At 32.9% G+C, this 21,804-nt stretch overlaps 2 protein-coding genes across 3 annotated transcripts in view; one reads left to right on the top strand and one right to left on the bottom strand.

The window, feature by feature from the left end:
* Window positions 1-1,216: 1,216 nt before the first annotated feature.
* LOC106122105 (glutamate receptor ionotropic, kainate 2) lies at window positions 1,217-6,854 on the top strand. Its single transcript, XM_013317971.1, has 17 exons — window positions 1,217-1,382; window positions 1,461-1,621; window positions 1,704-1,871; window positions 1,938-2,104; window positions 2,248-2,444; window positions 3,071-3,336; window positions 3,406-3,510; window positions 3,583-3,699; window positions 3,854-4,060; window positions 4,160-4,321; window positions 4,391-4,590; window positions 4,956-5,157; window positions 5,228-5,319; window positions 5,726-5,862; window positions 5,934-6,049; window positions 6,233-6,385; window positions 6,460-6,854. Exons 1-17 carry the CDS (start codon window positions 1,307-1,309, stop codon window positions 6,733-6,735), a joined length of 2,802 nt encoding a protein of 933 aa, XP_013173425.1. The 5' UTR covers window positions 1,217-1,306; the 3' UTR covers window positions 6,736-6,854.
* Window positions 6,855-7,615: 761 nt separating this feature from the next.
* The window catches only part of LOC106122108 (glutamate receptor ionotropic, kainate 2), a 121,179-nt gene continuing 106,990 nt past the window's right edge, over window positions 7,616-21,804 (bottom strand). Inside the window, exons 1-17 of one of the 2 annotated variants that reach the window (XM_013317974.1) lie at window positions 15,565-15,859; window positions 14,985-15,130; window positions 14,238-14,402; window positions 13,692-13,849; window positions 13,262-13,458; window positions 12,935-13,185; window positions 12,602-12,706; window positions 12,387-12,500; window positions 11,877-12,077; window positions 11,605-11,766; window positions 10,960-11,159; window positions 10,646-10,844; window positions 10,482-10,570; window positions 10,156-10,286; window positions 9,974-10,089; window positions 8,467-8,613; window positions 7,616-8,118 (exon numbers count right to left, since the gene is read on the bottom strand). In XM_013317974.1, the coding sequence (XP_013173428.1) occupies window positions 7,861-8,118; window positions 8,467-8,613; window positions 9,974-10,089; window positions 10,156-10,286; window positions 10,482-10,570; window positions 10,646-10,844; window positions 10,960-11,159; window positions 11,605-11,766; window positions 11,877-12,077; window positions 12,387-12,500; window positions 12,602-12,706; window positions 12,935-13,185; window positions 13,262-13,458; window positions 13,692-13,849; window positions 14,238-14,402; window positions 14,985-15,130; window positions 15,565-15,631 (2,706 nt within the window). In that variant the 5' untranslated portion in view covers window positions 15,632-15,859 and the 3' untranslated portion in view covers window positions 7,616-7,860. Of the gene's footprint in view, window positions 8,119-8,466; window positions 8,614-9,973; window positions 10,090-10,155; window positions 10,287-10,481; window positions 10,571-10,645; window positions 10,845-10,959; window positions 11,160-11,604; window positions 11,767-11,876; window positions 12,078-12,386; window positions 12,501-12,601; window positions 12,707-12,934; window positions 13,186-13,261; window positions 13,459-13,691; window positions 13,850-14,237; window positions 14,403-14,984; window positions 15,131-15,564; window positions 15,860-21,804 lie in introns of those variants that run through there. The other variant, XM_013317975.1, reaches the window with a different exon arrangement.

The following is a 21,804-nucleotide window of genomic DNA, read 5'->3' as shown; positions in this document are numbered from 1 at the left end:
CATAATTCCAAGGATATAATTTATAATAATCCAGGTCGTTTATAATAAATTTAGAGTTGTTGCTTGGTTTTTACTACGATTACTTTATACCATTTGACTCACCATTCTATTTTAAATACGTATATGAGAATTATTTTCTTATTAAATTGTTCACGTATTGCGAAGTGGTAGAATTCCGAAGCGTGGGCGTAATTAAAGAAGTTCCTCGAATTCCTATCCGTGAGTGGTAATAAAATCAATGAATATATTACAATAGTTCTAGGATGCTCAGTTTATCTTTAGTCCAACAATACAAATCTCTTCATCATCATCAGCTCACTATACGTCCCCACCGAGGGGCTCGGAGCCTACCCTAAGTTAAGGGTGATTAGGCCATAGTCAACCACACTGGCCAAGTGTGGGTTGGTTGACTTCACACATATATTTGAATTTCTTCTCAGACATGTGCAGGTTGCATCACGATGTTTTCCTTCACCGTAAGAACGTCGGATAAATGTACATATGTAAATCGGAAATCGAAAAACACATTGGTACATGGCGGCACTCAAACCCAGGACTTGCAGATGGCAAGTCAAGTGCTTGACCACTGAGCCACCGACGCTCGTGAAAGTTAATTTTTCAGATATTTTCTCGCTTATCGAGTTTTCTATTTTCTTCGTGTTATCACTATCAGATACTTATGTCAGGTTTCTTAATAATGAATCACTAAAAGTCGAGCATGAATTTGACCTGTGTAATGTTTGACAGTTTAAACAATCGTGATCCTTTAAACTTTAGTCGTTAATAAATAATAAAAAATGTTTTAAAGCATAATGCTTTGTATAATCCTGCCATCTGGTTATCTTCCATGGTTGTTAAAGAAATTGGAGAGGAAAGACTTTTGCGAATTCTATTTTAGTTAAGGAATCGTTCGAAAGATGGCACTGTTCTTAATATAAAATTACGTTTAAATTGAAGGTCAATGCAAGCAATTATAAACGTTCTAATATCCATATTCCAGGTAGAAACAATATTGAATCTTAGATATAAAAGATAAATCTTAACAGTGTAATCAAGGATCCTACTTTTGAAGAAGTCTTTTTGGAATTAACCTCTTAAACAAAAGTGCATCTAATGAGATTTAGGGCACTTTGCCTATTTGTAGTTCATGCCAAGTACGAATGTGTGACACGATTATGTTGCAAATGAAGAACAAGTTCTAAAATTATTGTCTGTTAGTTTCTTCGTCTGCAACTACGCAGATCAGATACTCTGATAGTGTTACATACTTTATATATATAATTATATGTAAATAGAATGCATACAGATGCATCTTATAAAAGAAAGTGTTTTCAGTTTGTTTATTTTCTTACTGCAACATGCATTGGCTGATAGAACTATTGGTGAGTAATGGATCATTAATGTTAATAAAGCAATATATTACAATGATCAAATTAATTCTTAAAATTATAAATTGACAGGAGCGGTATTCGATGATGGTAGTTTTTTATATGAGGCTGCTTTCAACGTAGCTATAGAAGCGGCGTCAGAAAATCAGGAGAATCCATTCATATCAAATGTCATAAGAATTTCACCTGATGATGTTGTTGAAGCAGAAACTGCAGTATGTTCACTTCTAGAGGTAAGGTTATCCAAGATAAAAACTGTGCTATAGCGAAAAATTTAGAAAAAGTATTTTAAGCTAACATTCCTTTTGTTGTCAGAGCAACGTGTTTGGTGTGTTTGGACCTATTCATAGAACTTCATTACAACATATACAGTCTATAGCCGATTACTTGGAGTTGCCGCAAATTATTACAGAGTTCATAGAGGCACAAAATCGGAACTGGTCTGCCATAAATTTATACCCAAATCACATAGCATATTCTCAGGTACGTATAACATCTCAGTATAAGTATTTGATGCTTCGTTAATCACAATACTAGTTTAATTTCTAGGTTTTTGCTGATATTATCAAAATGAAAGGTTGGACAGATTTTACTATAATTTACGAAGGTGCTGAACTTTTACCGTTTTTGAACAACATTTTAACTATGCAGAATTTAGTAACGGATGAAAATATCCTAATGACAGTAGTACAATTACCGGAAGGCGACGATTACAGGTAATAATCAAAGTTTATATGATTGTTTTAAACGAATTACAAAATTAATGATAAGATGTGATAAAATTGCGGTAGAATATACTAAGGATGCTTGAAAATGTTTCTGGATATCTAAATTTTATGTTGAATTTATTTATTTTCAGAAGCCAATTAAAGAACATAAAAATGTCTGGTTCAGTTAACTACTTAGTAATCAGTGGACAAGAAAATCTATCTGAAATCCTTTTACAAGCTCAGCAAGTTGGAATTATGTCGGACAAACATAGCTACGTAATAATGAATCCTGATTTCCATTCAATTGATATTGAATTATTCAAACACGGAGGCTCTAACATTACAGGTAATCTTGTTTTAAGTCCTTGTATTACTGCCGGGCGAATTTTATTTTAATTAAATTGAAAGCGTCGGTGGCTCAGAGATCGTCGGTGGCTCAGGGGTTTCAACACTTGACTTGTAATCTGCAGGTTCGAATCGTCATGTACCAATGTGTTTTTCGATTTCCGATTTACTGATGTACATTTATCCGACGTTCTTACGATTAAGGGAAACATCGTGATACAACCTGCACATATCTGAGAAGAAATTCAAAGATATGTGTGTAGTCAACCTACCCGTACTTGGACAGCGTGGTTGACTATGGCCCAGTCACCCCTAACTTAGGGTAGGCTCAGTGCCACTCAGTGGGGACGTATAGTGAGCTGATGATGATGAAATTGAAATGAAAATTACGGACATATATGCAGCACTCCTTGATATATAAGGAAAGTAACTGAAGTCCAGACAGTTAAATACCAGATACACCTTTTGCATATATTTTGTTACTTGTGAATTTGAGTTGCAAAATATCTCTCTATTTTTCCATGATTCCTATATCTTACTCCAATCGCAGTTTCCATAAATACTAACGAAATCTTTTTCAACATAATTTTTTTTCATATTCCTTCATTGATATTGTTTATCTTCTAGGTGTGAGATTTTTTGATCAAAGTTCAGAAAACATTCAGAATTTTATAAAATCGCTAAATGAACAAGTTATAGATTTATCGGAGGGTAAAATTCAAAATGCTGTTCCGGAATCAGCACTTAGTTTTAACTTAGCATTAGTATACGATGCAGTGTCTTTATATACTACTGCTTTGAAAACTATGGGACTTGAGGAAGGTGCAAACATTACATGCGAAGATCAGGAGACGTGGAATTTTGGATCAAGTATTATAAATTTCGTGAGAACTGTAAGTAGGACAAAATTATCTTATAATTTACAATTATTAAAAGGTAATAAATATTTTACTTATAATCAGATGGAAATCGATGGAATGACAGGTGTTATAAAATTTGACGAAGATGGTTTACGATCTGACTTTGAAGTTGATGTCCTCGAAGTTATGTCTCATGGGTTCGAAAAGGTGAATTAAGACAATTTTTATTTATATTGATCAAATCAGTTAGTTATATTAAATACTCCTTTTCAAACTTAGGTAGGTACTTGGAATGCTGAAGATGGATATGAAGATACGAGGACTGTTATACCACCTGTTGAAGAGGAAGGAAGCGATTCAATGAAAGGCAAACATTTCATTATACTTACAGCCTTGGTGAGGATTTAAATTTTTACTACTATTTTCGTTTTGAAATATTTCCATCTTTAAGTTTAATGACTTTAATTTCGTTGATAACCACTATATTGTAATAATATACAAACAGTAGAATTAATTTAATGTTTTAAAATTACATTTTCATCAAATTCAGAGTGCACCGTATGGAATGCTCAGAGAATCATCAAATAAGCTGGAAGGAAATAATCGCTACGAAGGTTTTGGAATAGAAGTCATAGAGGAGTTAGCTAAAATGAACGAATTCAATTACACTTTTGACATCCAAGCTGATGGTGTATATGGATCATATGACAGCAAAACGAAAAAATGGACTGGCATGATGGAAAAAATTATGGACGGTGTAAATTATCAATATATTATAAATATGTGATTACTACACTGAATATATTATAAAAAAGGAGCAGGATTTTATTTGACGGTTGAAATATTTACATTACAGAGAGCTGACTTCGCTATCACAGACCTAACGATAACTGCCGCGAGGCAAAAAGTAGTAGATTTTACAAGCCCATTTATGAATCTTGGTATTACAATTTTGTATAAAAAGCCAACTAAACAACCACCAGATCTTTTTTCGTTTATTTCTCCTTTTTCTCTAGAGGTTTGTTATTTTTTTAAATTAAATTATTTTCTAAATTGATGTATATATTTAAATAACCTAATGTTTCAGGTTTGGGGTTGGTTGGCTGGAGCTTATGTTGGAGTGTCCGTCCTTTTATTCATTTTAGGAAGATTTGCTCCGGAAGAATGGCAAAATCCTTACCCTTGTATAGAAGAACCAGAAACATTAGACAATCAATTTACATTAGCTAATGCTTTCTGGTTTACATTAGGCAGTGTACTCACACAGGGATCTGAAATTGCTCCCATGTAAATGACATTTTTATAAATAATACTAGCGGACCCGACAGACGTTGTCCTGTCTACACGTCTTTAATTTGAAAATTTGACACTGCGATGGTAGCGCCGTCTGTCGGATCCAATGTAAAACATTCCAAAATCAACAACTACTAATAAATTAAAAATTAATTAAAAAAACATTGTCCAGCGGACAAAATTGTGAATCTAAAAACCATTCCCAGATCCCCTTGAACACACACAAAAAATTTCATCAAAATCGGTCCAGTCGTTTGAGAGAAGTTCAGTGACATACACACTCACAGAAGAATTATATATATAAAGATATCATGTACTTGTGTAACAAAATTGTGAACTTAGTCTAAATTAAATTCTAGCGCAGTATCTACAAGAATGGCGGGAAGTATGTGGTGGTTCTTTACACTAATCATGGTGTCATCATATACTGCTAATTTAGCAGCATTTTTGACGGTCGAATCTAAATTCTACGCTATAAAATCTGTATCAGATTTAGCGAGCAATCCTTATGGCATTACATACGGAGCAAAAAAGGGTGGTGCTACTTTCAGTTTTTTCAAAGTAAGAAATAAAATTGATAAAGATAATTCCTTTAAAGTCATGAATGAGTCTGTAAAATTGTCAATTTTAGGAATCAGATAATTTGCTGTATCAAAAAATGTATCACTATATGGATGAACATCCTGAACTTATGACATCAACAAACGATGAAGGACTATTAAGGTATGTCTATTATAATTACTAAAGAGTTATTTTGTTAACTAAATCTCGAATTATTTTAAAAGTAAGGAGAGCAGAAACAATATTGTAGTTCGTAAAATAACACCAATAGTTTATGCATCATTCATCTTTGAGAGCATCGGTGGCTCAAGGTTTACGGACTTGACTTGCAATCTGCAAGTCCTGGGTTCGAATTCCGCCATGTACCATAGTGCTTTTCGATTTACATTCATCCGACGTTCTTGCGGTGAAGGAAACCTGGACATGTCTAAAAATAAATTCAAAGACTTGTGTGAAGTCAACCAACCCGCACTGGGTTAGCGTGGTCACCCCTGAAATTTAGGGTAGGCTCCGAGCCCTTCGGTGGGGGCATATAGTGAGCTTATAATGATGAATAATGATTTTTCAGGGTAAAATCTGAGAAAGAGAATTATGCGTTTTTGATGGAATCAACTTCGATTGAATACATGGTCGAAAGAAATTGTGATGTAGCGCAAGTTGGAGGCTTGCTAGATAACAAGGGATACGGCATCGCTATGAAAAAAAGTATGTATATCGGAACATCTATTTACTGAAGTAATAATGAATTAAACTATATTGGAACATTTTTCTTTTAGATTCACCTTACAGACAACCAATGAGTGAATCGATTTTACAATTACAAGAAGAAGGCAAGTTGGCAAGGATGAAAGATAAGTGGTGGAAGGAGAAAAGAGGTGGTGGCGCCTGTGCGGTAAGAGCTTTATAATTTATTTCTAAAGCATAATCTCAACCACCATCACAAATTCTGCATAGTAAAACACCTTACGTCAAATACGTCACGTGGTTTAGTCCGGTTGGTAGAACTAGCCACTAACTTCAACTAATCAAACTTGACTTGATAATTATAAAAACTTGGAATGTTTTTTATAAAAAGGATGACGATGCAAGCAGTGGTGATGCCCAGCCGCTGGTGTTAGCTAATGTCGGTGGTGTGTTCATTGTACTAGTCGCGGGATCTGCTTTAGCGGTTGTTTGCGCTTTTATTGAAATGATATTTGATGTCTGGATGATATCACATACTCATAAGGTAAAATATATCTTAGATTTTTTATATAAAATTAGAATACATTCAGTATTTAATGTGATACAATTATTTTCAAGGTTCCATTCAGAGAGGAACTTATTGCTGAATTGAAATTCATATTGAGCTTCAGTGGGGATACTAAGCCGGTGCGACATCGGGAGTCGACGGGATCTAAGAGTTCTAAAAAGGATGATGATGATAAAAGTGGTGATGTGGAATTTACCGGAGAAGATATCAGACCTGACCATGCACCAACCCCGCGTTCTGAAAGATCTTCACATTCGAATCATAATGCTCACAGCAGACGTCAAAGTAACGCTATACAAATAGCAAGAATGAGAAAGTTTACTTAGCAAATTGAAAATTATAAATAATTAGTAATGAATTCTAGCACCACCTATTTTGCTTTATACATGACACCAAATTGGTCTGTATAAGATCGCCTATTATGACAGGAAGTCACAATTATTTAGTTCACTACACATAAATAAAAAAATATTTAAAATAACAAAACGTTTTTCATTTACCTATTCTTAATGTGTTATGCAATGTGCACATATATTGCGTCACCAAATTAGCAAAGTGATATCCTTGGTATATGTCCTGCTGTCTATTAACGTTAATACTATTTAAAAAAAAGAGTTTCCTTTATAACATAAACGTCCAATTTTTGTAGATATATAATTTATTTTTAAAGTAGTTTTGAAAACTTATAGCTATAATACCATTAAAAATAACTCATTCCAATTCCAGTCACACTAAAAATCTTTTCCTTAGCTATAAATAGAACCGTATCAGAATCAGTGTTTGACAGCTAGATACTATTACCGCTGTACTACGGAGTATCATATTAAAATACTCTTTTTAATGAATTTGTTTTAGATGTAAATCATACCCTTGCTGTGAATTTTGTCGTGCAATTTATATAGCTAATGGGCTCGCGGAGAAAGATTGTGGTCGCAAAGGTCGGTGTCCATTTCGAGCAGACATTGAAATAAAGCCCTCATATATCACTTGTTTATTATTTAGTCTATTATCTAGTTTTTATATACTTTCAACTAGTTAGTAAGATACTAGATTAAACAAACCATTGAAAGCTTAAACAATATTAAGTATTATTATCCAACAAAATTCTACAATAATGCTGTTTTATCCTTCGCCGTTATTTACATATGCTCTATAAATTTTGGTTTTTAAAATTAATTATCATATTATAATAAAAAGTGATCATAGTAATCTCATGAAAGTCAAGTTTATTTCTTATACAATTATACAAAAGGACGTGTAAATAAGTAAACATAATAAAACCGATTAACGTCTACTTATCTAGTCAACCAGTCAGAACAAATATCTGTTTTGCTTTTTTATTTAAAATAAAATCAAGAATAAGTTCCCGTCGCCTATATCTCAGTAGTTCCTCTGGTATTATAGGGCGAGTGAACATTTAAGATTTAACGACCAGCTGCTTGTCTCCAATATCAGCTGTATTCACGTCGTTTAGCAAAAGCCATACTAAGACCAGAGTGTTTGGAACTATGCGAGTGGTGTGTTCTATTAGTGTCCGTAGACCTGCCAGATTTAATAGAGCGTAATGATTTGATTTCATCCTTGGCCTCAGCCTCCGCTATAGAATCAGAACTGTCTTGTGATTTCTGGTGACGCTTCACAGGTTTTATGTCTCCACTGAACTTTAATGCAAACTTCAATTCTTCTATCAGCTCAAATTTGAATGTTGTCTGAAAAAATAACATATTTTATGAATAACACAACTACTTTAAACGAGGTTTAGTTTATTCCAGAGAGGAAGTACCTAAATACGAACACCAAAATTGTATTTAGTATAAATTAACAAGAAGTTAAAGTTTTTACATTGGAATTAATCTGTGCTGTAATCGTGCGATTATAACATCTCAAATCTTATAGAACTTGGTATTAAAAAAATAAAATTGTTGTTGTTTATCATCAATGATCTTTTTTGCTGGAACTATTCAATGGAATACTTACGGATAATTACACCATGGAGCTGGAGCTTTATTAAGAGCTAGTATAAGAGAGTAAAGTTTAATTTTCAATTTTGTACTTACATTATATTTAACGGTACGTTTAAATACGCCCCACAGCATATCAATAACAGATATAGAAAGTCCGATTAAACAGCCAACACCCAACACAACGAAGGCGCCTAACATATTTTTCAAACCGAGTTGCTTTTGTTCTTCATCCCGTTTTATCTGTAAATTATTTTAATTTAAATTAATAATAAACTCATAAGATTACATTATTTATAAAAGCATTCCGGCAATGAAAACTGTCCTCTGTATTATCTTACAACAGAATTATCTAGTTATCGATCTGGCTATACACAATTACCGTTTTATCGTTGAATTTTAGGACACGCTGTATACAGCGTTGTCCTAAAATTTGAACTAAAATTTTCAGGGTTTTGAACACTTAATAAAATTCCTAAAAACTATGATTTTTTTTTTTTTTAGAGAATTTTCGCAGTTTTTATCATAGTGTTGTAGCATTTTAGAATCTTGATGAGTTGCGCGTACTTTTTTAATTCAGTGCCATGGTACTCTTCATACATTTTTTACACAGTAGCATGTCAAAGTTGGTCAAAAGTTAAAATGTTCTATAATTTCAAAAAAACAGTCAAAGTTAATTATTTTTTGTGCTTAATTTACGAATGTCTTGGTTCAATTTTTACCTTCAATTAATAGCTATGTTACTTAGGTAGCTAATACAAAAAAAAATTGCAGGAATATCTTCATATTTGTAGCCACAGTGTCTGATCATATGGTGGAGGGTATCAAATTATAAGAAAAGTTACAAAAGTTAATGTAACATTTAAACAAAAAGAGATGGATTTTTTTTAGTATTTTTCCCGGTGAAGTTATCGAGCTGGCTATACACAATTACCGTTTTATTGTTGAATTTTAGGACACGCTGTACGTACAATTTTGCTTTAAGTAATAATGTAACGAGAAAGCACTGTCATAAATACAATTTTAAAATTCCTTTAAGTGAAAATTACTTTCTTAGGACAAACAGTTTTGTTTTTAAACAGTTTCAACCTACGCAAACAATAGTCACTGGCAATGTTCAAGTAATGAGTGTTCGAAACTCAATTTTGAATATTTACATACAAAAGTTGGATGATCAAATTTAATGCACAGGTGATATCTTGCTGACGAATAAAATAAAAATGTTATAAAACTGGCTCAAAGGATCTGAACTTGCTGTTCTAATCAATGTAAGTAAAAAGTCGTAAAAAACTTTCTGATTTGATTGTAACTCAAGTTTTAGAAACATGAATTGAATGTATTAAGAAGTGTAGTTTGGATTGAATTGGACAATCGGATAAATTTAGTACTGTTTAAGATAGCAGACGTAGAAATTATACGTATAGTAGTAATCTTACTAAAATTATAAATTCAAATGTTTGGATGAATGGATGTTTGTTAGAAGGTATCTCCAAACTGCTGAATAGATCTCGCTAAAGGCACAGATGTAGAACATAGCTTGACTTAACAAATAGGCTTAAGCGTCGCAAGCGACAGCTAGTTTTGAATTTATCAAAAATCTTACCCCACATTTTCCTCCGCCACGTTTCTCTTTCCACCATATATTTTTCAATTTCTGTATTTCTCCCGATTCTTTTAATTTCAGTAAACCGTAGTCAATGTATTTCTTGTATGGAGAACCTGGATTCAATACTAGTTACAAAGGACATTTTTAAGAATAAATAAATAAAAAAAGAATAATCTTACCTTTCTTCATTCCAATGCCATAACTTTTTGAATCAAACGAGTCACCCACTTGAAGTAAGTCGCAATGTCTTTCTTTGTAGTACTCTAATGATGTAGATTCCATAAAAAATGCATAAGTTTCATTTTCACATCTAGAAACATTTATCAATATTTTAGTTAATCATCAAATGTTTAAGAAAATGTTGAAAACAAAAAGTAATCACTGCAACACTTAAGAGTTGCTTAGTGTGTTTTAAGCTTCATTTAGGGAAATATACATCCATGATCTGCTTATGTATTAAACGGTTCTAATGGTGGCAACTACAGTAGGAAATAGATTGACTTACTTTGCCACACCGATATCATTAGTAGCTACCAGCCAATGGTTATCGACCATCTTTTTGTACATACCCGCAAGTATGGGATTTGGCGAATGCTAAAAACACAAATGAAAACACAATTTTAACATCGCATAATAAAAAAATAGCTAAATTAAAAAAAAGAATACAACCTGGAAGAAACCTAAAGTCGATCCTTTACTCTTGGCTCCATACGAAATTGATTTTTGCTTGTAAAGTTCTTCCAAAGTTTCGAATGGTAAAACATTTTTTTCAACCGTAAGAAAAGCTACCAGGGTTCCCACGTATGAAGCGACTATGACCATAGTAAAAAACCACCACACACTTGTAATTAAACGTGGGGCTAAGGCTCTAAAACAAACAGATCCTATATTAAAGCAATTAAATTTTGAAATTTCGACCAGACAAATTAAAAAAAAATTACTCTCGCACTTAATCAAAAATTTAAAAACAAATGAATACTCACATCGGAGCAATTTCAGAGCCTTGTTGCATAACTGAACCAATAATAAGCCAAACAGAATTAGCAAAACTGAACTGATTGCTCAGTTCTTCAGGTTGTTCTATGCAGGGAACAGGATTCTGCCATTCTTTGTGCGAAATACGCCCGACAAATATCATGATTACTCCAAGGCCAAGTTGCACTAACACCATATAGTACCATACCTGTAATGATATTGAGCCAAGATTGGTTTAAAAATTATAAACGAGTGATCTTCTACTAATGCTAATTGCATTAGTAGAAGATAAGCAGAACATTTTGATGAAGTAAAAACAGTTCTTATTCGTCTATTAAGAGCATTGGTGGCTCAGGGGTCAAGTACTTGACTTGCAATTTGCAGGCCCTGGGTTCGTATCCCGCCATGTACCGATGTGTTTTTCGATTTCCGATTTACATATGTTCATTTATCCGACGTTCTTACGGTGAAGGAAAACATCGTGATGCAACCTGCACATATCTGAGAAGAAATTCAAAGATATGTATGAAGTCTACTAGCCCGCACTTGCCCCGTGTGGTTGAATATGGCCTAATCACCCTTAACGTAGGGTAGGCTCTGATCCTCGGTTGGGACGTATAGTGTTGATGATAATGATAAAACAGTTCACTTACTTCTTTGGAAAATACTGCCATGAAAGAAAACATTTCTGGTGGCTGTTTACTGGGAGTTTTGTACAGAATCCCTATACCCAATGACATGAAAGGCGTAGAGAAGTCTATTGCACTTTGTCTTAGAGATGTGATTGTAAAGTCACATATTGCGAAGTCAGCTTTCTAAAAATAAACTCACCATTATTTGAGGATACCAATGACATTGGCGGAACAACTTACAATTTTCAAAATATTGAATAATATAAATATATTTAACCTATTTTTTTACTTACATCTTCCATAAGTTGATAGATCATTCCATTCCACTTTTGTGTTTGAGGATCTTTTGTACCGTACTCAAGTTCTACTTCAAATTCATAGCTGAATCCTAATATCTCGGATAGCTTTTCTATTAGATCTATAGTAAAGCCTTCGTAACGATCATTTCCTTCCAGTTGGTCAGATGATTCCTTCACGTATCCGTAAGGAGCAGACTGAAATTTAATAAAATTAGCAGTATATTAATTTTATATAATTTAATAAATATTTATTCTCATTCCCCAGGTATGAGCTTACAACGTGTGAGAATCAATAATAAGTATACACTACCATCGGTCAAAAGCTGTGTGAACTTATGTGGATGACAATATAAAATGCAATAAATTGTGGATTTCGTATTAGACATTTTCTAAGGTCTAAGGTCTAATACTGTATTAATTCTAAAGTAACAAATGACAATATCATCATAAACTTTATGTTGTGTTAGATTTTCTGGGATAATAGTAACTTTGAAAAGGTCTTACCGTCGCAATCAAAACTTTAAATGTTCTATTCTTCATAATTGTCTCTTCAACAATATCTGAACCAGCTAAAATCGGCCTAGAAATTGTGAGATTATTGTTGTTCCATGTACCGATCTAAAAAAAACAAGGATTTCAGTAGTTACTAACTATTAAAAAGATGCTTTTACTTCTTAGTGGATGATCTAGTGGTTGCCAGTAAAAATAAATATACTAACCGTTTGGTTTCCAGCAGGTGTTAATTCTAATACATCAAATATAACATTGTGTCTATCACCGTGGCCGTTGAAAGTCAATGTTCGTGTAAAACCGTCTACCTTATTCTGAAATAAAGTATTTGATTTAGTAGTAGTATTCACGGGCGCAATACTAAGGGGGCTAGGTAAAGTGCATTTGCTTCTAATTGATTACATAACGAATTTAAAAATTATATGGATCTGATGCGCGACATTCACGTGAATTATCGTAAGTTATTCTCAACTCGAAGCGAGTGTACTTTGTCCAGCCCCGTAGTTGTCAACTAGTATCTAAATAAATATCAAGCTACGTACAGTCTTCATAAAATTTAACAGTGAAGATCCATGATTCCAAGAAGTGCCGTTTTCACAACTAAGACCTTCAGGTCTCTGGAGACCGTATTTCATTTTCTCAGTTGCTTTAGAAAATATAAGAACAGCGTCATGTATTAACAATATTTCACTTGTTAGTTGATCTGCTTCTCGAGCGTAGACGAATTCCTTATTAAAGTTGTAAGCGAAATTCCATAAATACTCATTTTCTTCGAAGTCTGCTAATCTAAGCCCTGTTGAAACATTTTAGATTCATACGCCCTTCAAAGATATTAAACTGTAAGAAATTATTGAAAATTAAATATTCACCGGTCATATTAACTCCTCCATATCTATATCTTTCCAAATCTAACGTAAATAAATCAGGAGATACAAATATGTATGAATGTTCATCAGCCAACAAACCAACTTCTTGTGCTTGTTTTAAAATTATAGGAACATTTTCTTGAGGACAATCTACCACGAAATTCACGTATCCACTCTCTTTGGCACCGATGAGGACGTCTCTAAAAGGAAATGTTAGTATTATTATATTTTCTGTTATAAACTTATCAATTTCTTATCTTATAAGAGCTGTATTAAATTTATGTCTAGGTCTATTAGATTTTAAGAATGTAGTAGTTAAAGGTACTTAAAATTGCAAAACTATTTTTTTTAATTTTATGATATTTAACTATGTTTAAATACCCTATATCGCTTTTTACTAGTATGAATGACTCGTTGTCTAAATTAAACTTACCTGTAATCATTTCCCCTTAATTCTCTTAAAGTAACAACGTATCTGTCATTATGTGTGTTCAATTTAAGCAAACTGTTTGTGCGAATTAAACTGTATCCTTTCAAATAAAGTATTGTAAATTCTTCCCATTCTTTACGGGCTACCAATTTCTCCATTACCTGTAATGTTTCAAAGATTCTATTTAAAATATTTATAAAAGTTGAGTCAGATTGCTCATTGATATCTTTATGCCTTGTCTAAATTCATGACTCTACATCTCTCTTAGATGTTGTGATATCATTTCAAAATATGATAACTAGAACTTTAAAAATTAATTTCCAAAATAAAAACGATTTTTGTTTTTAAATATCCTTTTTCTTTATTATAAAATGGCTGTCGCCCGCTACTCTGTCTGTGCGGAATTAAAAAAAATAGTAGCCTATGTGTTCTTCCAGGTTGTGTTCCATCCATTCATCGAAACATACGGATTTATAATATTAGTAAGATTTTCTTACACTATTTTTTTTGTATTACTAAAACCGGTTATTCTCAAAATATAGTACTTACCATATTATATGCCATTGAACTGGGATGCAAATTTAATATGTAAGAGTTTTCTTTTATTTCATTATGTTTGATAGTAACGTGTGGCAGTTCTAGTATATCGCATAGAGCTTGAATGAATTCTGTAGACTGTCCTCCTGTACCATCTATTATACCAATCACACTCTCCTGAAAATAAAGAGTACAAAAAATATTTTATAAGGGAATTACGGTTATTAAATACTGACTATTGCCTGTGATTTTGCGAGGAATTAAAAAAAATTAACTAGTAGACTTTGTGTTCTTTCAGACTGTTCTACATCTATTCCAATTTACAGAGATACCTTCTTATAAACATACATCTAAACATTAACATTTTTAATATTAATATAATTGTTTTAAAGTTATTTTTGAGGCGTGATGTAGAATCTAGCTGCCATAGCAGCTGTGTAATACAAGACTAGACTAAAGTTTGACTGATTTTATAGACCTTTTTCAATCGTTTTGAAGAGTCAATAGCCTAATGGTTAATTAAGGGTACGGATTACCGATCACGTGGTCGTGAGTTGGAGTCCCGCCATTCGACTACTGTCGTTAACAATATCCTAGCACAAGCCTAAAGCTTAGTTGGAATGGTACAAGAAATATTATTATAGTAAATTAATAAAAATCTGCTAATATTATCAATTAAAAAAAAGTTTCGCAAAATTGACTGTCTTAAGTCTTATGGTTTATTGTTTTTTTAATAGCTGACGATTATTTTTGACTTACCTCAGCTAGTTCGCAAACATGACGATTTAGTTCGAGTATTGTACCATTTCTTGCGATTTCTTTAATCGATACTTCGAATTTGTATAATTTAGCACTTACAGACAATGCCGCTTTCAGTTCTTCTGAATCTGTGTAAAAGATACCTCCTGGAAAACATATGTGAAAGAAAAGAATAAGAATAAATTTATTTCACAAAAACACGTTAAAATAATATACAGTGAAGTATCTTGCAGACCCCGAACTAGGCTGAGCCTGTATCTCGGGGCCTAGAAACAGAAAAACATATAAGAATAACTAGATGTGTTAAAAGGTTAAAAAATATTATGGTACTCATAGTCTATTCGTTGTCTTAAATTACTAATTTTTATTTTAACATAATTACACTATACAACTATATAATCCTAACCACAAATCTTTGCATTTAAAAAGAAAAAATACGACACTAAAAAAGATTGTTGAGTCTGGGTAACGTAGCTTTTTTAATGGTAAACAATCGTCAGTTCATTTCAGATACTCCCAAACATTAGTTTGTTCATTCACAATATCATTATAGTATAAAAAATACTAAATAAATTCTTACCTATTGTAAACACTTCTGTTAATACACATTTTGAACATAACAAAAACAAAAGCACTTTTAAAATCATATTAATAAAATAAACATAACACAAAACCACGTTCACATAATAAAAGTAACAATTATATTTTATAACTAATAAAAGTTTAATATTAAACAATAGTTAAAAAAGTTGAGTTATAAACGTTTTAACGTTAAGTCGGCCATTGGTAATGTGTTTGGATTGGTGTCTGGAGCGGTGTGCGCGACACGACGCGTCTAAAATAATCCCTGGACTATATTTAGTTGGAGTTTTCCGCAAACGACATACTTTATCCGATAGCGACGCGACGTATCGACGACAACACAGACAAAAATATGTATATTGAAAAAAAAAAACAAGTTAATGTTTTAATTTGATACCCATTTATGATACAAAAGCTCCAGCTTATAAGATTTATTTCTACAGATATATTAAAAGAGACTCCTTAAGTAAGCAATAATAACTAAAAGTATAAAAGAAGCTCAAATTCATAAAATTTATTTATCTATATGTTCAGCAGTGGACGAATTAGGGCTGAATATGATGATGATGATTAAAAGAGGCCACTTAAGTAAACAATAATGACTACAAGTATCGATACATTTAAAAAAAATTGGAACCTAATTTCTTGAATGTAAAATGCCAAACAAATCAGTAACGTTATCACTTTGAACAATGTGTCTAACATTGTTGGGTAAGGAGAGTTTCCACTGTTGTAATACTTGTATAACAAGTAAGAAAAACACAAGTGTTACTGACAGTCATAAATTAACGGTTAAGTTCATTCTGTGTTAAATCACAGGTACGAATTCAAATGTTGTTTACTTCGCAAATTTCTATTAGTATGCGTCGCAGCATCATCCAACGCTCACTCGCTTGAAGTGCATACGCAAATAAGGTTCATTTCACATGATTCTACATACAAGCAATAAATGCAATAACTAACCCTTCTGAGAGAGAATAGGCAGATTTTTTTTCTATATATAGAAAGTTTGTTAGTTTCTATAATATTAAAAAATCTTACTAATATTATAAATGCGAATGTTTGGATGTATGTATGGATGATTGTTAGAAGGCATATCCAGAACGGTTGTACGGATCTCACAGAAATTTGGCATATGTACAACATAGTCTGGAAGTGTTATTCTGTGTTCTAGGCCACTAATTACGTTTTTTTTAATTATGCGCTTACAGTCATGGGCGACAGATATCTTTCATAACTACGTTAAATATATAGATTATATAACTTCTATTATTTACAACAGCTTTCTTATTTTATAAATATATAAGCAGCATTTTAGTATTTGATGATACAGTTTTAAGATATTGAGTTTCTTCTACAAATCTTTCCTTAGTGTATAGTCGCCCTAAAGGCAAATGGAAACTAACAATAGTCGCGCTGACGCGCCGACCGATGCGCTATTAAATGTTTACGAGCCGTATTGCAAAAGTATGTTTATGTTGCTAAAGTAGGTGGCATATGTATAGAATTATAAATAATATTCACTATGTTGAAATATTCGCGTTTAAAAATTTACTATATTAATAAATAATTTTGTCTAAAAGTATTTATTTTGAACGATTTTCTCGTGAAAGATGTTTCAATATTGATCTAATGGATATCTATTTTCATAGTAAAAATAAGGATACCAATTCGTAAACATGAGTTCAACTAAAAAAATCTTATATTATAGAAAGGGAAGTATACAAAAGTGTACTTTTTCCTAGGTAGTATACAAAATACGGCGGGCCATTAGAGGCAATTTCATGGATAAACAAATTTGACGTTAGCAGACCGGTGAAAAGGGCCCGCCACTTCTGATTATTTTTACAAAGTATTATATTACATAAACGTAAATATTTTATAAACGCAAGAAGCAAACAATACTTTTATTGAATTTAAGTAAACATTTCAATAAAATAGTTGATGCCATATAGTGTCTTGTAAGTCAAGGAGCGTGTGTGGCTCAGTGGTCAAGCACTTGACTTGCAATCTGCAGGTCCTGGGTTCGAATCCCGCCATGTACCGATGTGTTTTTCGATTTCCGATTTAAATATGTACATTTATCCGACGTTCTTACGGTGAAGGAAAACATCGTGATGCAACCTGCACATATCTGAGAAGAAATTCAAAGATATGTGTGAAGTCAACCAACCCGCACTTGGCCAGCGTGGTTGACTATGGCCTTGTCACCCTTAATTTAGGGTAGGCTCCGAGCCCCTCGGTGGGGACGTATAGTGAGCTGATGATGATGAAGTCAATATAGGATATTAAAAAACCATACATTTGTTGATTTTTTTTAAATGTAGTTGGTTAAAAAAATCACAATATAAGGGTACATAAGGCAATTACGGAACATTGTGTAAATCCAGATAAACATTGAGAGTCTTCTTTAACGATAAGTTTGCGTGTAAGGACATAACTGGGTGTAGACTTTGCATTTACAATGTCCTAGAGTAAAGCAACGGATCCACTCGCCTTTAACACATTTATATACGGAAGATAAGCGAAAACTAAACAAGGTAATCGCTCTTCATTCGCATGATGAACATGTACAGAACGAATTAAACTTATGACAGTTTTATAACAAATAGCGCGTTTATTAAAAGTGAAAGTGTGGAAAGAAAAAATTGTGCGACATTTTTTGGTGCTCTCTACGCCCGGTAGGGGCGCTGCTCAAATTTTAAAAATCGAATAATGTTGTCGATGACGTTACGAAAATGTTGTCACAAATATTAGTGCAAGGCCTCAGGATTCGCTTTCGTGTTCCTTTCATTTTCCAAAAAAGCAGCATTAACCGCAGTCTAACCTTATTAATATTATGTAATACTATTTTCGCCAATTCTTCAGTGTTTTGTTTCGCTTCAGATCCGGTTAGCTTTCGTCGCTTTGTGGTAGAGGTTTTGAACGCTCAACTCTACTATAGTTAACGTTATTTTCTTACCGGCGTGGAAACGTTACGTGTATTAAGGTTAGATTCCCGCGGCGCACGGGAAATGTCTCGTCCGCCTCGCTTTCAATGCAATTTAACAAGACCTTTCAACTTAAAAGCATTGTGTGCGAAGATGATTCGTATTAATGAAAATTATAAACGTTTGTAAAATGTTATTGTCCGTTGAAGACTGAATCACTGAGACTAACAACTAATTTAGGTCTTAAGTTATGAATATGATATCAGATTAAACCAATTTTAACTATTACTTTCTTTTAACCAACAACATTGGTATTAATCGAAGTTTACACTGAGAATTTTTGGTACAAATTTTTTGTTTGTTTTAAAAGTCGAAAAAAGTAGCGTTCGATTATAAAGTAAACATAATAAGAAATAGCAATTTCGTATCATGAAGGATTATCCTTTTAGAATGGGATGCAGCCATCATAAATTTGCACACAAATAGGAATTTACTTGTTTGTGAAAAAATGTCATTGAACTACGTCAGTTAGTCGTATATAAAAAATTGTTAAACTAAACGCTCGATAAAACTTTTTAGTAACTAAACGCTCGGCGATATCGCGAATATTGCTTCTAGACTCAAGTACCACAATTAATATATTATCACAAACCCGGGGATAGTGTAGCTTCCCAACAGTGATATATTTTTTCAAATAGGTACAACAGTCTCGTTCTCATCTGTTCGGTGCCTATTGCAAACAATCAATTTTTTATCATTGTTGATGATAATTAACACAATCTTATACAGGCTTTGACTTTTAATTGTCATTGTTTAAAAATCGGTATCATTGTTTAAAGAGCGTCGGTGGCTCAGGAGTCAAGCACATGACTTGCAATTTTCAGGTCCTGGGTCCGAATCCCGCCATGTACCAATGTGTTTTTCGATTTCTGATTTACTTATGTACATTTATCCGACGATCTTACGGTGAAGGAAAACATCGTGATGCAACATGCACATATCTGAGAAGAAATTCAAAGATATGTGTGAAGTCAACCAGCTCGCACTTGGCTAGCGTGGTTGACTATGGCCTTGTCACTCTTAACTTAGGGTAGGCTCCGAGCCCCTCGGCGGGGACATATAGTGAGCTGATGACGTTTAAAAAACAAACATCCAAACATAACCTATGTTTGAAACGTAGTTACCTAGCCCAGATTTACTGAACAGATTTTAATAACATATGCACTTTAAACAGTCTACATAAAAAATTTAAAATATGCAATTTTTTTATACAAGATGGCAAACGAGCATACGGCTAGCGTAATTCGCCGAAATAGCGAAATAACCGCTGCCATAGACATCCGCGAATTCAGATGCGATGCCATCAATTGTCGTAGGATTGAACTCACAGGTACAGAACACATCCCCTTCCTATACGTCCCCTCCTCCGTCGTTGAAATAGTACAAGTTTATATCGTAGCATGAATTCTTTTGAATTTAAAAAAGTGATTGATTAATATTCAATCAGCAAACCGGCTGCATTGAAATTTCAGTAGCGAAGTAATTTTATTAAGTTACGCTTCAACACAGATTCCGAGCGATATATTCCATCCATTAAGCAAATTTACTTTTTGTATTGCTCAGTATTAAAATCATGTGTAGGGAAAATATTTTATATTAACTGTGTATTGTGTGACTTAATTGTTGGTTTATTTAACCCTGCATGCGTTACTATCAAAAGTTAAAGACTAATATCAAAATGGGCGGGAGTCTATCCTTTTGTACTTGTTCCAAATTGCCGGCATCAGTTTTTCCGTCTAATTATGATGCGTGCATATTGTTTGTAATTAAATAAATAAATATAACTCGCAAGTACTTTCTTTATGCAATATCATTATTTAATATCTGATGTAATCATATGAGACCTGGTTTATTCATTGTAAAATAAATCATTAAATATTTGTATTTCTTTATTAAATATTAAGATATATTCTAAAGGTGAGATGAGACGATGCCAAGAATAAATTCAACGCGACTGTATAATTTTGAAAGATAGAAAGATTATTTTTAATAGATATTCCGGTCAATGATATAAAATGCATATTTATACGTTCTATAACAACTTTTTTTCAGAATTAATTTGAACTAGCGCAACAGGTGGAACTCATCTCTGTATAATTTGTCGAAATTATTATATTACTAGCTGTCGTCCGCAACTCCGTCCGTGTGGCATGAAACAAACTTAATTAGTTCTCGGCAATTATTCAAATTTCTCTCACCTTTTAAATCTTTCCTAGACCTCCACGAACATTTCAATACCAAGATAAGATCCGTTCAGCCGTTCTCGAGTTTTAGCTAGACTAACGAACAGCAAATGATTTTTATAAATAAAGATATTAAAATATGTCATTGGCGTGGCAATCAATGGATTCAGTCAGTTTCTATTGAAATCCAGTTAGAAAATTAGGTACATAAATAAAGTTTAACATTAATTGGCAACGCATATGCAATTGCGTATGTCAATTGGGCAACGGTCACTTCGCTACTTCAGCGATTTCACGTTGCCGCTCGCTCGTTTGCCACCTTATGATATAAAAAAAACCTTTTAAACTTGTCTTATGCGTTTCGTTTGAAATACAAAAGAGGAATTAAAGTGTTGAATCGTCTTTGCTATAACGTATTTGAGAGGGTTCGGGGGTTGCATAGATGTTTTAAGTCTCCGAGACTTTGAATCTTTTTATATAATTTCGTCTCTTGGTATTTGTCTATTGTTATTTCAAATATGTCTCGTGCAAAGCGACTTTACTTGATATTTTAATAATGATGTGTCGAGCGAGCTTCTAACGAGACATATCATTGTTAGAAAATTGAAAAATCTTTGTCGAGCGTTGAATTATTCAAGAAAAATTGATATAGAGGGGATAATAAAACAACTTACAGGCGCTCCGTCGCGACACCGAGATTTGTATTGAAATATTGGATTCGGTGTCATCCCCATCTGTTGAAATGTGGGCTAGTACATATTAAATTGATACTTTGCCGCGCTTACACGTTTTACGAAAAGAGACAATGGATTATTTTTTTCTTCTTTTCTTTGTTTTTCTTTGATATCACTAAAGTCTTACACGAGAGTAAAATATTTACACAAAATTACATTCCATATAGAAATTTCAAATTCAATTTAATTTTCAGCTTAATATCTTGACGTTATATTTTTGTCTTAGCTCCTTAGCTGGTCTTAGCTAAAATAACCATTTCTAATTTGATGGTTTAAACGATACATAACCAATAACTTACTAGTACTTGACAATAAAGTTTAGTTAAGACGT

The sequence above is a fragment of the Papilio xuthus genome, unplaced genomic scaffold (genome assembly GCF_000836235.2).
Source record: "Papilio xuthus unplaced genomic scaffold, Pxut_1.1 DF826933.1, whole genome shotgun sequence".
NCBI classification, from domain to species: domain Eukaryota; kingdom Metazoa; phylum Arthropoda; class Insecta; order Lepidoptera; family Papilionidae; genus Papilio; species Papilio xuthus.
The sequence above is the reverse complement of the archived record's forward strand: the minus strand, read 5'-3'. Positions and strand labels throughout refer to the sequence as shown.